The 16,774-nt window shown below is 51.3% G+C and overlaps 1 protein-coding gene across 2 annotated transcripts in view; it reads left to right on the forward strand.

Annotated features, from left to right (window-relative positions):
* Positions 1-16,774, forward strand: part of Mgll (monoglyceride lipase) — a 105,601-nt gene that overhangs the window by 34,623 nt on the left and 54,204 nt on the right. For both annotated transcript variants that reach the window (XM_052719158.1, XM_052719157.1), the window contains exon 3: positions 4,292-4,398. In XM_052719158.1, the coding sequence (XP_052575118.1) occupies positions 4,292-4,398 (107 nt within the window). The remainder of the gene's footprint in view (positions 1-4,291; positions 4,399-16,774) is intronic.

Below are 16,774 nucleotides of genomic sequence, written 5' to 3' on the forward strand. Positions count from 1 at the left end.
ACAGCCACTGCCTTCCCCCTGAACGCCTGGCTCCTGTCTGGCTGCAGCCAGAGGGAAGTTCCAGGGAAAAGATCTGTGCAGCCTCTTCTGCAACCTAAATTTTGTTGCTGTGGGTCCTGCCTTGTCTGCACAAACAGCTCTGCTGATGCTCAGCTCTGGTCCTTTGTTGGGGATATGGGATGCCAGGGGAGGAGGGGCAGCACTGGACCGCTTCCCTTGGCACCTGTTCAGGACTTGGCTGCATCAGCTCCCTGACAAGCATCCTCCTGGCTCCTGGCTCCATGATGCACAGTAGCCCTGAGAGTTTAGCCCAGAAGTCATATCAGGTCACCACCCTGCTTGGTACCATTTCTCTTTCCAGCTCCCCCCATGTTGCCCACCTTGGAGACCCTTTTTTCTCCACCACCACCACCACCACCACCACCACCACCACCACCACCACCACCACCACCGAGCAATGCCTGGCTGCTACTGGGCCTTCTTCCTGTGCCTGGATTTAGTGCACCTGTCCCCATAATCGGGGAGCTCTCATCAGGCCTGGACTTGGCTCCTCAGATACTCTGTCCTAGGCCTTCCTTCAAAGGCCAATCCATCAAGACCAAGTAGGACTCTCCTGCCTGCTCCCTCTTTGTGTGTATATATATGTTCCCTCTTGCTGAGCATCTTTCCTGCTAGACTAAGAAGCTGTGTGCAGGCTGGGGCAACATTGTGCTTTTATCTCAAAGTCCCCAGGGTCCAGCTCTAACAAGCTCCCAGCCATCCTTCTGAGCCATATTAGGTACCATGGTGATGTCTGTCTTGTGAGCAAGAGCCCCTTCCATTCTCTATCCATGCTGAGGGTCACAGAGGACTTTCCCGGCATCCTGAGTGGTTACCACCAACCACTGACTTTTCCTGGGGAGATGTGAACAATTATCTAAGTAGGGTATCCACAAGAGGCGGACTCCAGCTTGGAGAACCAGTGAATTTATGGTAGTTACAAGAATTTGTGTGAGAAGTTAAAGGTGTACAGGGGACCTTAAAACAACTGCATCACCCCAGAGTCCCATCCTACTGTGAATGACGACCTCATGGAAGCTGCGTCATGGTGTCCCCCCTTCAGGTAACCTTCCACCTCTGTACTCTGGCACTTGCCGGGGCCACGTGTAACTGGGGCAGCATTATATGCAGCCATGTGGACGTAGCAGGAAGGACATAGGCTCTTGGGTGAGGGTCTGAAGGAAATGGTCAGAGGCCTGATCTTGTGAGGGCATCTTTCAGGTAATGACTGCTCCTCTGGTTTCAGCACCACCCCAGTCTTGTGGGCCACTCTTACGCTGGCCTCCCAGCCTCCAGGATGATATTAACTGTATGTCTGAGCTTCTCAAGCTCTGTCACAGATTCCTTCAAGCAGAAGTTTAATTCCAGTGTTCTGTGAAACCCCAAAGGAGATGCTTCCGAGGGGTGACTGTGGATGTGCCACTAGCAATCCTGGAGCTAGGGGCTGGCCCTTTATTTCAAATGATCATACAAAAAGAAGAACCATGGGCCAGGGGCATACAACCACCAGGCTTAGTGGGGCATACAGAGGGAGTTCTAGGGGCACCCACAGGTGTGTATGTAGAGGGGCAGTGCCCCGAGAAAGCCAGATGGCAGGGGCCACAGGTGCAGTCGATGGCTAACTTTGGGGCTTCTGGCAGGTCCTGCTTTGTCTTGCTTTCTAAACCTGAGACTGCTGTGACAGAGGAATCCAAGCCAGGCATGTTGGAGGAGTCCTCTTGCAAGGTGTCAGGTCCCGACTTTGCTGCCTCAGGCATTGACATCTCAGTTGGGGAGACCACAGTAGAAAGACAGGCAGGACCTCCGTGCCCAGAGGTGACTGAGGAGACAAAAAAAAAATAAGTGACAGACAGTGGTGACAAGTGCTGGAGGGGACCTCCCAATTCAGAGACCTCAGGATGGAGGAAGCAGAGAGGCAGGAGTCTCAGCAGGTGCAGAGCTGTAGGTGGGAACGCTCACCATAAGAACGCACTCAAGCCAGCGCAGACCTGTTTGGGAGAGGGAACTTCGGGTTATCTTCCAAACTGAGTGTCCAGGGACATCCGTTAATAGCTGGACACCAGCCATGGGGAGTGTTCTCATACCAAGGAGAGGGGCAGACATGAGCCCTCCCCAGCTAAGCATTTGGTAGCATGCCCCGATTGGCATGTCTGGGAACAGGAAGGCAGCAGAAGTCTCCTGAGCAGTAAAGGAGAGGAGGACGGTGATGGTGTTTCTGAGGCTTTGTTTTGCCTCAGAGAAGATTTCTAAAGAGCTTTAAGCAGAGCAGCCTGACTCAATTTCACTTAGCCAGACAGACAGACCCAGTGAACATAGAACATATGTGCGTGCATGTGTGCATGGTATGTGTGTGTATGCTAACCTGTCAAAATGGGGTCCGTGCCAGATCTGAAACCTGGAGCTACCAAGAGCCCACTTCCTGTAACAGAGTAAGGCTGAGCATGCCCACTGGGACTGTGGAGAAGCTGGTAGATGCAGAGAAGTCATTATGGGCAGCCATGCAGTCAGTTTCTTCCCAAAAGGTGACAGCCGTAAACTCCTGAAGGCTTCGTGCCGTAGTGGACAGACGAGAAGCCATGGCTCAACCAGCATGCACCCCGGAAATGCTGTGCATGCACCCCGGGAATGCTGTGACTTAGAAGCAGCTGTTGAGTGTCCACAGTGGCTGCCTTTTTACCTCTATGGAGCCTCACAGAGCCTCTGAGCAACGTCGTGACCATTGACCAGAGCAGGCGTTTCTCAGCCTTGGCTGTGCATGAGCCATGAGGAGCCTTTCCACCTCCAGACCAATCAAACCCAGGATCTCTGGAGGGGGGCCCACATGCCAGTGGTTTCAGATGCTCCCCCGTGATCCTCAGACAGGGCTGAGGCCAGGAGTGGCTGGAGTGACAGGAAGTTGTGCAGAACAAGTGTCACATATTGACCAGGGAGTAGATACTATCACAGGCATTGAAATTGTGCCTGCACTGTTCTCTTAGACCCCAAACGACCCCTCTGGAGTCCGTCCTCTGCTGTGGCCCCTGGTAAGGAGCTGACAATTTTGCAAAACCCAGCTTGACCACTTTTCTGTTAGTAACCATGGGCTGAGTCACCATAGAAGCCCACAGTCCCAAGGATGGGCACCCCTGAGCCATCCCTTGGGAAGTGAAATCCCTATGAAGATGGAGGATGTTGGGGTCCCAGGCACACTGCCCAGCAGCTGTGAGAAATGTGGAAGACACTTGTCTGCTTACCCCAGGAATGTCAAGCAGCAGGTGTCGCCGCCAGTTGATGTCCAAGTGAATACAGCAGCTTGCATATCCATGGAACACAGCAGGTCAGGGAAGCAGGTCTCCTGTGTCTTTAGGAAGAGGCAGGAAATGCATACGCCAAAGGTGGTTTTCTCAAGGATTAAAATATGAAGCAGGGTGAAACAGACCCACATTGGTAGCAGCCTGCATGGCTTGGCTGGGAGGGATTGTGAAAAGAACACAGCTTTTGAGTGGGTTGGTCGCTCACCCAGCCTGGGTGTAGGGGCTGGCCCAGGGTGCAAGGCTGGGGTAGTTCTGAGGTCCATGCCTCAGAGCTGAGCTCTGCTGGCAGGGAAGCCAGGAAGCAAGCACATGGCCAATGCTGCCACACCCTGTGGTGAATGTGGGGGCTGGGCTGGGCAGGAGGGGCTGGGTGGGTTTTGTATTGAGTCCTCTGGCAGTATGCTGGAGACCTGAAAGCCAGGAGACATATTCTGACTGGGATCTTACTAACCTACTGTGAAGCTTAGACAGGTAACTTCTCTGGATTCCGCTGTCCTCTGTAGAGACAACAACACAGACAATAACAACAGAGGACTACAGCCCTCTCATACTCAGTTATCAAAGGGACTGGCAAGCAGTAAGGGCGGGTAAAATGACACCTGTGGCTGTTCCCCTGTCATCGTTATGGGCAGGAACTCCTCACCTGAAGGGGACCTAGAAACAAATGGTCCTAGGTGCTAGCTCTCTGCCTGACCCTGCCATAGGTCAGCTCCCATGACCTCTCAGGCACTGGCTTTCCTGGTGGGACATTTGCTGAGAGCGCATCCAGAGAGAGGGCCAGGCTGTGGGCTCCTTCCCATCAACTCTGGAACTGCCTTTTAACACTAGCCCTGGCTTCCTGGACGGCTCGGGGAGCTGGGAGTTAGGTTCTGACTCATTGCTGGCTTGGTGTGAGCTTCCCCAGCTGCTCCAGCAGTCTTAGCTGTGGCTTTCCTAACTGCTCCCTTCTTATCCTCCAGGGCCCTCATCTTTGTGTCCCATGGCGCTGGGGAGCACTGCGGCCGTTATGATGAGCTGGCTCAGATGTTGAAGGGGCTGGACATTCTGGTGTTTGCCCATGACCATGGTGAGTACCTCTGGTGTACCACAAAGGCTGGTAGAAAGGCCCCTGGCTATTCTGTCCCATCCACCCCACCCCCACCCCTGCCATCTTCTTGTCTGAGTCTGTTCTCTGGGTTAAAATTTACATGTGGTTGTATGAATGGGACAGTGTGTCTGGCCAGGAGTCACTATCAAATCAGAGTTTGCATGCAGGCTTATTGGAAGCTTGGTTGAGAAACCAAAGTTGGGCCTGTTTATCCAGGAGCCCGCCTGGGCCAAGGAGTTCTGTGGTATGACTATAAAGTGCCTCCTCTCAAGGTGGACACTGGTTCTCTCCCACAGGACTTCAGGTGGATGCAGTAAGGCAGATTAAGTCAAATCTTAATCTCATATGAACCAACAGAGGTTTATAAAGTACCTCAAGCTGGGCATGTAGGAAAAGTCTTGAATATGTCTGCACATGCGTGTGTATACATACACACACACATATGTACAGCTGCACATACACAGCACTGTTACAGATGTGTATATACATACACACACGCATATGCACAGCTGTGCATACGCAGCACTGTTACAGATGTGTATATACACACACACACGCATATGCACAGCTGCGCATACGCAGCACCGTTACAGATGTGTATATACATACACACACGCGTATGCACAGATGTACATATGCAGCACTGTTACAGATGTGTGTATACATACACACACGTGTATGCACAGCTGCGCATACACAGCACCGTTACAGATTAGGAGGGACAATTTTGGCCCATGTGGCCCATGGAACAGAGCAGAGTGGCTCACAGCAGCCAGGAAGCTAGAGAGAGCAAGTCTGCACAGAGGGCCTTTTTTTCCCTCCCCTTCTATCCTGTCAGGTTCCCAGCCTAGGGGATGGCACCGCCCACAATCCCAGTGTGTCTCCCCGCTTAGTTCATCCTCCCCTGAAGTGCCCTCAGACACACCCAGAGTTGTACTGTGATCATCTCTTAGACGGTTTTCAAGCCAGGCAAGCTGACAATGAGGATCAGTGACCACAAATGGGTGTGCACATGTAAACACATCAGCACAATGCACGCTTACCACCCATATGTGTGTGGGAGTGTTGATGCGCAAGCACACATACATGGGTACACACATGCATTTACATTCACATATGCACACATGTACGTACAGGTTATGTGCTTACACACATACAGGCGTGCACAGATACCTCCAGGCTAAATAAATGGGTTTTTTTCTCATGACAAAAACCGTACTGCCAACATTGCTGGGCTCATTGCCTGGGTCAGTATGCAAGGACTCCCAGTCCTTCTTATACTAGGATTTGAACTAGAGTCGGCAAGCACTCTATGGCTGAGTTTTACCCCCAACCCAGGATGCAGCCCTTGAGTTATTTTTGTGGTGTTCCTGTGGCTGGAAAGTCTCCAGATGTGGTCTCTGAAGCTGGGCTCCCAGTGACAGCGTGGTCATTTCCCCACAGTCCAGTGTGCTTCTCCGCCATTCTGCCCAGATCCAGAAATGCCATTTTGTCTCTCTGATATGAGAGTAGATAATGAAATGATGCCGTTGGAAGGAGGGACAGGGGAGCTGTGGCAGTGGCTTGAGTCTCCTGGAGAGAGAGCTACAGCCACACACAGAGAAGCTCACGTGAGATAGACGGGCTGCTAGGTGATTTTTGTCCACAAAGATCTGCGAATTTGATTTGCCAGGAGCCCCTCTTAAGCTAGATGTATGCACATGTCCCAGTAATTGAGATTATTAACTAAATTCTTCCCTATTACAGCTGCGATGTTCTCTGCTGCTCTGCAGTCAGCCCTAGTTATATTGGTGAGACTGTGGTTTGGGAGATAATATTCCAGGGTTATCCCCGAGGCCTTTGCTGTGGGGACTCTGTCATTATTAAGCCCAACACTCTGCTCACTAGAAAATCCCAAGACAGGAAGGCTTTGTCCTGCTGCATCCGTCTCCATTAAAATCAGTTGTGGTTGTCGTTATGTGCTGGGGGACACTGTGAGAGAATTGTTGCACTGAGCACCCTGAATCTCAGGCATCTGTCTTACAGCTCAGCAGCAGCCTGCTTATCAGATAAACTAGGCCAGATGAAGTCAATGGGAGGCTTTGTTTATATTGCCTGACTGAGGTGCTTAGAAAAACCATTTTTGAAGGATTCTTTTTTTCAGAGTCCAGGGAGAAAAGAAGCAGCCCACTTTTTGATGTTGCCAGCAAAAATAAATAAATAAATCTGAAGTTGAGGCAGAGCTCTGTGATGTTCTAAATGGAGGGCGGGAGTGGCTGTGTTCACCTGTTCCAAGTTCCCAGAATGACACACTGGAAATACTGCTGCATGTGCCAAAAAAAAAAAAAATGAACCCAACTGAGTATGTGTGTGTATGCACACATGTGCTTTCTCTCTAGACACAGGGGCATAGCCTCACACACAGTGGGTCCAATTCCCCTCTGGATGGCGGTCAAGGCCATCTGACTTGAACTTTATTGGGCCATCCCCATCCTTCACTCTTTTCACCTTCCATGTGGGCCATGATACTGTCAGACTGCTGAGGTAACCTAGAGGAAGGACCCAGTAGGGGGTGAGGGGGTGGGGGTGGGGGGGTGGGAGGGGGAACCTCTCCTCCAGGACTCTTAAAGTTGCAGGGCAGACCAGCTGCTGTACTGCATCCCCAAATGGGCATGTCCCCAAGGCTCTGAACAGGGACAGCTAGCTCAACTGGGGGTGGGAGGTTCTTATCCTGGACCTGCTGCCTTCAGCTGGGTCATCTCAGGCCTGCAGAGGCCATGGGGAGATAAAGTGAAGGCATAGACAGGAGACGTTCGATGGAGCAGCTGGACAGAGAACCCACAGCATCTTCAACGCTGCCTTCCACAGTGCTGGTTACAGAAGTGCTGGTGTCTCTAAATGATGCCATAGTTCTCTCTGCTCAGCCACTTGCTGGCTTCTCATTAGGGGCATCCCCCGAGGCTGAGCTGTGGCGATCTATCTGTCCATTTTTCTCAGCTTGCCTGCAGACAGAAATTTAGCTTTGCTTTTCTATTTTAGCCTTTGGAGTTTTCCCAAATGGCCTCATGGGTTTGGACAGATTACCAGAAGGAAAACCATGATGCTGTCCATCACTGAGTGCTGCCTGCCAGCCTTGCTCTAGGCACTTTCCCTGTGTTATCTCAAACTCCTCCTAAAGATTGAGGTTACCATCTCCATCTCATATGTGGAGGAACTAAGGTAGGATAACCCAGGATGCTATTCCCTTTGCACTGGAACCATATATGGGTCCACTGTGAAAGACAGAAACCCCACCACAGCCTGAAGAAGAGAAGTCTGGTTTTTCCCGGGCCGCAGAGTCAGGCCGGGCAAGAACGGCAAGGCATTGTAAACACCCCAGACTTTGTCCAGAGGTTTGCCCCACAGATGTTACATGTCTGTAGTATTCACCCCCATGGGCCCTGTTTCAGCCACATGTTCTCCCACAAGGAGTACTGAGCAGGAAGCCAGAAAAAGGAAGGGGCTAAGCTCAGGCCTACCTCAGAGAGCTGAAGCAGGTCCCAGCTGGATCCCACTGGCCAGACCTGCTTCCATGGTGGTAGCTAGCTGCAAGGGAGGCAAGAAAATGAAATTGTCAACTGCTGATCCAAGCAAGGCAGGGAGCCTGAGAAAGAAAGAGGGAAGGAATAGTCATGGCTGGTGCTTCTCTGGGCCACAGCCACACGTACATTTCCACTGTGGATACATTCTGGATGCTCTACTAAGTCACAAGACCATCTTTCATGTTATCCCTCCACATACTTTTCTATAAGATCTGAGGGGACAGCTATTACAAACATCAACAGGAATATGGGTTCAAGCTCCTAACTGTACATTTGCTCTGGATAGGGTGTTGTGCCAAGAGGGGTACACTGGCACAGTAACTTACAGCCCGGGCTGCCCCTCAAGCCAGCAGCCCTTCTCCAAAAGCATGTGGTACTTGTCATGCTGGGAACGATGGGTTCCCTCAGTTGAGGCAAGCACAGACTATTTCATCATCCTGTTCATTAGTCCCTCTCCCAACCACAGAATCTCCCCAATCATCTATACATAGCCCGGGCACTGGAAGCATCACTGGTGTTTGTTGAATGGCCAGAGGAATTTGTAATTCACATTAAATGAGAAAGAAATGTTTTAGATCAGAGTTGTGGGGCTTCCACATTGAGTATCTGTAGGAGTGGGACTGATCACTGTCAGGACCCATCACTGTGGAGTGGGTCTGGTGGCTAGGGGCCAGGGGAGCTTGTAAATTATGTGAGTGTGTGTCCTGAACAGGGGAACCACAGAACCTGATATTTGGATGCCAAGGTAATGACCAGTGTCTCTGAGGTACACAGGTATCCCCAGATCCTTCAGGGCTGGCAGGGTAGCAGGTCATACCACATGAGTGGGATCTTACTGGAAAAGGAAGGTGTCCTAGTTGGGGTTACTATTGCTATGATGAAACACTATGACCAAAAGCAAGTTAGGGAGGAAAGAACTTAATTGGCTTAAACTTCTACACCACAGTCCATCACTGAAGGAAGTCAGGACAGGAACTCAAGCAGGGTAGAACCTGGAAGCAGGAGCTGATGTAGAAGCCATAGAGGAGTGCTGCTTACTGACTTGCTCCTCATGGCTTGCTCAGCCTATTTTCTTATAGAACTCAGGACCACCAGCCCTGGGGTGTCTGCACCCATAATGGGTGGGCCTTCCCCCATCAATCATTAATTAAGAAAATGCCCTACAGACCTGCCTACAGCCCAATCTTATGGAGGCATTTTCTTAACTGAGGTTGCCTCCTCTCAGATGACTCCATAGACTGTGTCAAGTTGACATAAAAATTAGCCAGCACAGAAGGATACTGACCACAGGGAACCCTGCTTCTGCCTTGGCTACCACTGAAACCCCTGGGGAGCCTGGATGGAGAGTGATGTCTGCCTCCCTCATCCTCAGACCCTGCTGTCTTTGGTCTTCAGCACAGTCCAGATGTCTTAGTTACTCTAGGTGAGTCTATGGCTGTCCTGGTTGAGAGCCAGGGCAGGGGAGGCCACAAAGTCTCTCAGATCTGCACTATCATGCATCTCCTGATTTAGCTGGACCCCAGAGTCTAAGCAGAGAGGAGCAGGCAGAAGAGAAGAGCCGAGCCCTGGACTGCTGAGCTCAGGCCTATAAAGAATCCCCGTGGAGCAGTAAGCAGGGAGGACTGCTCATTGCTGGGAAGAGCTCTGAGCCTCGAAGCCAGGCTCCCTCCCGAGGAGGAGAGGGGCTCCATGACAAGGCCCAGAGAGACGCAGTGCAGGCAGGCAGAGGTAGGGGCATTCCAGCCGCATCTGCACAGGTAGAGGCACCAGAAGGGAGTTTCCTGTGACTTTCTAAACATAGCGTAAGAAAGACTTAGTGGGTGTGCATGCAGTCACTGGGTCTGCAGCTGCTCCCATGACTCACTAGAAACCCCTCGGCCCTCCACCCAGGCATCCTGGCCATCTGATATAAGGAGGTGGGAGGTGTAGCTCCTGCCGTAGAGGGGCTACAGGAATCCGCCACCCATGGCACCCTAGACCGTGGTCATCATGTCTCACTCCGAAAGCATTTCGCATTTCCCAGCAATGCTGTTAAAAATAAATACATGTCGCCAGGGTGTCCTCAACGTCAGAGCACCTGCTCACTGTGTGTGAGGCCCTAGGTTCCATCTAGCCCACCCCAAAATAAGGGGCGGAGGAAGAAGGGGCAGAGAGGGGGAAAGAAAGGGAAGGAGGTGGCAAGGAGAAAAGAAGGAAGGAATGGAGGGAAAAAGGAAGAAGGAAGAAAACTTAAGGTAGAAAGAAGGAAGGAAACTTAAGGGAGTTTGCTGGGCCCAGCTTTCTATTTACAAAATATAAAGAAAGCATCCTTGGCAAATTAACAGTGAATTAATTATCTGCAAATATTTGAGGGAAAGTGCTAAAGGAAGATTTTAAAAAACAAAACCACCGAGCCCTCAGCTGGGGTGTGAGAAAAGAGGAAGTTTTGAGGGAATGACCGTGGGTGTTGGTGATGACTCAGGGGTGGGCCCCGCGTGGATATAAACAGTACTGAGAAAATTCAGGGGCAAGCCCAAAGGTGACCTGTGGTGGTTTCCACGCAGGAGCCGGAGCTGATTCGGGGCTCTGTGAGATGTGCTCTGTTAATAAAGGAGGTGGCCGCCAGCTGCAAGTCATACATGGCTGTCAGAAATGCTTGAGAATGTGTTGGCACCGTTTCGCGCCTTAGTAAATACAAGAGTGGAATAACAGAGGACGTTGCTTGCTGATGCTGTAGAGGCCCAGCCAACTTGGGGTGACAGGGAAAAGGATGAGGTGCAGGGAACCTGGTCCTGTCGTCCTCAGAGCATCAGGAGCCTCCAGCCCCCTGGCGACTTAGCCTTCCTGCCCCGCTCTTTCATGTCCATCTGCATTATTCAATTGCACATATCCAGACCCTCAGTTTTGTGTAAATCTCTGATGTGAATTTGTGTGAAAATGTGGTTATTTGCCTCTTCCCTGGTTGAGACGAAATCCTCGCCAGCCTGAGTTGACTTATCCATAAGATGGGGGCAAAACCAAGAAAAATTGCCAGTGCTGAGTCTGTGAGGAAACAGAGTGAGGCCAGTTCTGCAACTCAGGGGACACCAGCACCCCCAGATTTTCAGATTCAGCCAGCCTGCCGTGATCTGGGCATATGCATGCCAATGGACATAGGCTGCCATGCCGCCAGTGCTGCTGGCCCTGGACCCACCGTGGGAACCATTGAGCCCATGAACTTATACAAGGACACCTTGTGTCTATGAGACTCAGCACATGTCCAAAGAAGAAGAAGCCAGCTGAGGGAAGCAGGGGCAGGGAGGAGCCGCAGGGAAGAGTTTGGGGCTGGATTTCAAAGGATGCCTCATGGAGGAGGTGGATTAGGTGGGTTCAGGTGGGGACCCCAGGCTTTCATTCTGTGGTAACTTACTACTTGTCCGACGGGCATGCCCAGCACCAGCTGGGGAACAGAGACAAGTTAGCAGAACGTGCTAACCCTCAGTTTCCCCATCAGAGAATGGAATGTTGAAATGTCTTGGTCTTGAATTAGAGTGTTGATTAACTTGTCGCATAAATGGAAGGGGCGCTGTTGTTTTTTGTTTCTCCATATATAGTACCATCTGGCCTTGAATTCATAATCCTCCTGCCTCAGCCTCCTGAGTGCGGGTGGCAGTCTCTATCTCCATTCTTAGAGCCGATGGAATTGTTAACAGAGATTCTGGTACAGTGTTTGCTATTGTTTGGTTCCAGGGTGTCCTTAAAGGCCCATGTGTTGAAGGCTTGGTCCTCAGCTTGGGGGAGGTGGGGATTTTTAAGGGCGGAGCCTAGTGGGAGATCATGGGTGGGGATAAGGGTTGCCTCTCTTTGGCTGTCCAGCCAGGAGGTGAATAGCTTTGCCCCATCACACACTGCCACTATGACGTGCTACCTCCCATAGGACAAAAAACAAAGCCACATAACCAGAGACTGACTGAACCCTCCATAACCAGGAACCCAAGTAAGCCTCTCCTCTTTGTAAGCTGGTAAGCTGGGGCCTTTGGGCTGCAGGGACACAGTATTCCAGCATTAGCGGTTATTGGTACCCTCAGGGACCCTGGTCCAGCTACTTGGCAACCGACGAATACTGAACATTGAATTGTAATGTATGTGATTTTTCTGAGTCAGAGCCTTGCTGTGTAGTCCAGGCTGGCCAGAACTCAGTATCTCTCTGCCTTGCCCTGCCCAGCACAGGGATTTAAGGCATTCGCCACCACATCTAACAGCGGATGCTGTTTCTTAACAGCTGAGACTTGCCTGAGCTGGCATCGCTCTGAAGTTCTTAAGTTACAAATTGCTGATGTTGCTCTGTTTCTACAGCTAAACTGAGTGGCTGCAAACTTTCTTTGGGGAACCATTTTCTGTCTTAGAAAACAGAGGCCCTGAGGACTCGGAAGGTCTCAAATCTCTTTAGTCGGTTCATGTGCCCACACAGGAAACCCATGAAGTGCCTTCCATGAGGGGCAGTGAGGACTAGGCTGGAGCCCTCCAGGACCCTGCAGTCTGAGATCCCATTCCCATGTGTTTCTGAGTGTTCCAACCTTGCCATCAGTCATGAGATAGGGAATTGTATGACTGCTCTTTGGTGTGTGAACTGTTGGCTGCCCCTGCAACGTTGACCTTGCTGCCTACTACCTGGGTGACCTCAGGCCGAATTTCAGAGCCTCCCTGCTTTATCTCATAAGATGGGACATTAGTGCGTGCACAGCATGACCATGACAGCAGTGGTGAAGGAGGAAGCCCCGGAGACAGATAGCCCCCGGCCCAACAAATAGAGCAAGCAAGGCTTTGTCTCAGAAAGAAAGGGACTCCTTCCAAAAGGCTCACCACAAAGACTGCCATGCTCTGGGAGCGGATGGTGCACACCTGTAATCCTAGCACCCTAAAGGCTGAGATAAGTGGAGCTCTGTGAGTTCAAGGCCCAGGTGCTCTACATAGCAAGTTCCAGGCAATCCTGAGCCACATAGTAAGACTTTGTCTAGAAATTAACAACAAAACTACCGTACATTGTTACTGTGGCCCAGCTGACTTTCAGAACCTTCCCTAGGGAACCCACGGAGCCACTGCTCCATCTTGTCTGTCAGGATGACCAAGAGCCCAAGATGGGCAGCTGGGGAGATCCAGAAAGGAGACTGTTGGGAGAGGGCTGATCTGGCGGGTGGGTTCCAAAGCCCAGAGGCTGGTCAGGTCTCCACAGGAAGCCTTGTGTAGGGTCTGCAGTGAGTGGATACTGTGGAGGTGGAGGTGTCCCCAGTGGCAGGGTGTGAGACCCCCAAAGCATCAGTGTGACAGAAGGGACAGACAGACAGACTTCAGGAGGGTAGTTAGTGGCAGAGCTCGTGTTGGGCTTTGGCCATGCTGGGGAATTACAGAAATCTTCATAGGTCCTGATGATGGTGACCTCTCAGGCCTCCGTTTCCCTACCTGGGCCTCTGAAGTACCTGTGTGTACCTGTGAGGACTAAGGGATTGATTAGCAGCCAGCGGAAGGCTTGTCCTCTGCCCTTCTCCCGTTATCAGACTTGAGGCACTGCCTTTACCCAGAGGCACTGTTTTTTCTACTTGCAGTCTTCTCGGAGTGACAGTTTCTGTCGGTTCTAAACGGAAACCTTTCTTGTGTATTTTGAAAGTGGAGCAGGAAAAGCTGCTGAAGCCTCCTGCTGCTTCTGACCCGGAAGGTGATGTGGCCCACCAGGAGGGGACCATCCGTGCGGGCTTTCACTGTCATCCCTCTGTCACCAGCTCCACCCTTTGTCATGGTGGTGGTTGGCCTAGACCTCACTAGGTAGACCTTCCTGACCTCAAATTCACAGCCTCGTGCCTCACTCTCCCGGGTCCTAGGATTACAGGTGTGTGCCACTATGCCTGGCACAAACTTTATCATTATCATCATCATCATTATTATTATTATTATTATTATTATTATTATTATTACTATTACTGCATTTATTTGTGCTTATGCATACTGGCACTCATGCCAGAGCACACACATGCCACGGCCTTCACGTGGAGGTCAGAGGACAACTTTGGGAGTCAGTGCTTTCCTCCCACCACTTAGTTCCCAGGACTTGAACACTGGGTGTCAGGTTGGGTGGCAAGTGTCTTCTTCATCCACTGTATCCACCTAACCTGGCCACGTCAACCCTGTTCGAGTACACACGCGTAGCAAGTGATTCTGAGGAAGGGTGCACTGTGAGCCTTGAGATGCACATGAGTCAGGTACCTGTTGCTCAGCTACATGGGAGTGACAGGAACCTGCAGGGTGTGTCTGATGGCAGCGATTTTGGGCTCTGACAGCTGGAGCTTGAGGTGGGGGCACAGGCCATCTTCCCTGGAGGCTGTGGGAGCTGCCAAGTGATTTTTCTGTCTGGTAGTGTTTCAAGCGGAATTTACCCCGAAGGCATAGTCACTGGTCCAGAATTACTCATGTGGTCCCTCAGATGAAAATATTTAAGGTTTCCTGGCGAAAAGAAAACAGAATCGCTCTGGGGCTCTTGAAGAGGCAGTTTCTGAAGTGTTTAAATGAGTCACTTGTTGAAGGGGGAAAAAAAGCCAGATTACACGTGGTCCTGTGTTAGAAACAAAGATTGAGTCGGGAGGGATGTCTGCTCCAGAGATGATGTTCTCTGTGGTTCTGGAACCGAGAAAGATTTGCCTATTATGGGTTATACCCACAATACTTTTATATATCATGGGTTATATCTATTATCGTGCATATTATGGGTTATATCCAGGTGTAGAGAAGAAACACAGACTTGGAGGTCTGGAAGACTCAGCGTGGGTTCCCTTAAACTGCTGGCTTTGTGACCCTGAGGAGATCACCTGGTCTCTCCGAGCCTGTCTTCTCGCCCTCTGCAGCAGAGGACTCCAAGTCTCTTTCGGTCCCCCGGGGTCAGTAGCAGGTTAGGAAGGAATTAAGTTCACTAATTCACAGAGCATGCCCAGAACCCAGGGAACCTTTCTGATCCTGGCTGTGACTGGTGATTCCTCATGAGGATTGGAGGGGTCTGACCCCTTTTCTGGAAGCCATGAGTGTCAGGTCTAGAGGAAAGGCCATTTCCCCAAATCCTGGCGCTTAGACAAAAGCCAGCACTCCTCGGGACTGTGTGAAGCAGGTTCTCCTCTACCAAAGGAGCCATTTCCCTTGTCACTGGCAGAAGGAACCAATGGCTATCTGCGGTGCCGATTAGCATGCCAGAGCGCAGGCTGGCCTCCGGGCTCCCTCAGTACCCGGTACACATTTCAGAGTTCATGCTGGCATGCTTGCTTTTCCCAGCTCTTCTTGCCTTAAACTCCCCTAGCTCACAGGCTCTGCCCGCTTCTCGGTCTCCTCAGAGCCCTGCTCTCTCAGCTAGGCTCTTTCTTACCTTCTCCTTTGCCCACATTCTCTGTCTTCCCCATGCTCTGCCCCCCTTCCTCTCTCTCTCTCTCTCTCTCTCTCTCTCTCTCTCTCTTCCTTTCTCTCTCTCTCCTCCCTCTCTCTTACCTTCTGCTCTGCTCCTGCTTCTCCTGGCCATGTTCAGTCTCTGCTCTGGAATCTTCCAGATGCCTCTGCCTGTTTCTCCCTCACCTCTGCAGTAGAAACCATCCCCTCAGCCGAACCACTGCCATGTCATCAGTTCAGACAGCGTGGTATTCCTTGTGGTGCATGCCCTTTCAAGTCTGTGCAAGGGTGCCTACCGCAGTGGGTCCTCACATGATTCCTCAGCTGGGTGCTGTACTCCACCCACCCCAGGATGCTGAGGCAGGAGAATCACTTGAACCCTGGAGTTCGAGTTTTAATTAAAAATAAGAGCTGTCATAGCACAGATGATTTTTCTTTTTTAATGTAATTTATTTTTATTTTATATTCATTGGTGTTTCGCCTGCATGTGTGTCTGTGTGAGGATGCCAAAAGCCCTGAAAATAGACTTACAGACAGGTGTGAGCCGCCATGTGGGTGCCAGGAACTGAACCCAGGACCTCTGGAAGAGCAGGCAGTGCTCTTAACCACTGAGCCATCTCTCCAGCCCCCGATGATTTTTCTCATTAATGGTTATTTTACTCCTGATTATCTTGGCAAGGAGCCTTTCAAACCTTGCTTGATGTGACTTATGACTTGCGTTGGAGAAGGTCCAGTTACTGTGGCAGAGGGGTACCTACACAGCTCATGAAATACAGGCCTGCATGCTCCACAGCAGTGCTCAGCACTTAACTATGGCCTGGTGTGGCCCCAGCTCTTCTAGCACTTCCCATCCTTCAGTCCATGTACTCTACAGATCAGGCCTGTGACTGACACTCAGGGGCCAATTGTGCAGCACGGGGAGCCATCACACAGGTGGTGGAGGAGACTGGAGAAGCCACCCCAACTCTGCTGCCCCTTTTCCCCTGCAGGGGCAGCTCCTCTGCTTCCCTTCCCCCAGGCCCTTAGGCTTTACGGAGCAATGTGCCATCCATCCATAAAAGAGAAGGGTGCTCTCTCCCCAGGGCATGCCAAAGGTGGACTCTGCATTGAGTAGAGAGAGGCCTACTGGGGAGGGGTTACTAAGCTCAACAAGAGTGCTGTCTGGAAGGCTCGCTGAGTACTGAAAGTCATAGCTAAACACAGGGTAAAAATGTGAGGAATGAGGAGGAGCTGCAGAGAGCGCGGTGACAGGGGTCCTCAGAAAGACAGCATGAGGCCTCTCAGCCCAGAGTGGGCCCAGAGCTAGTGACAGTGCAGCAAGCCAAACACCCTGGGTATGTGCTCCCATTCAAAAGTGGGAAAGTTCAGCTTGGAAGAGACAAGGCCAGGCCAAAGCCCCGTAGTTAGACAGGGTTCTT

Source organism: Peromyscus californicus, unplaced genomic scaffold, assembly GCF_007827085.1.
Source record: "Peromyscus californicus insignis strain IS unplaced genomic scaffold, ASM782708v3 Scaffold_6__1_contigs__length_162567912, whole genome shotgun sequence".
Classification (NCBI taxonomy): domain Eukaryota; kingdom Metazoa; phylum Chordata; class Mammalia; order Rodentia; family Cricetidae; genus Peromyscus; species Peromyscus californicus.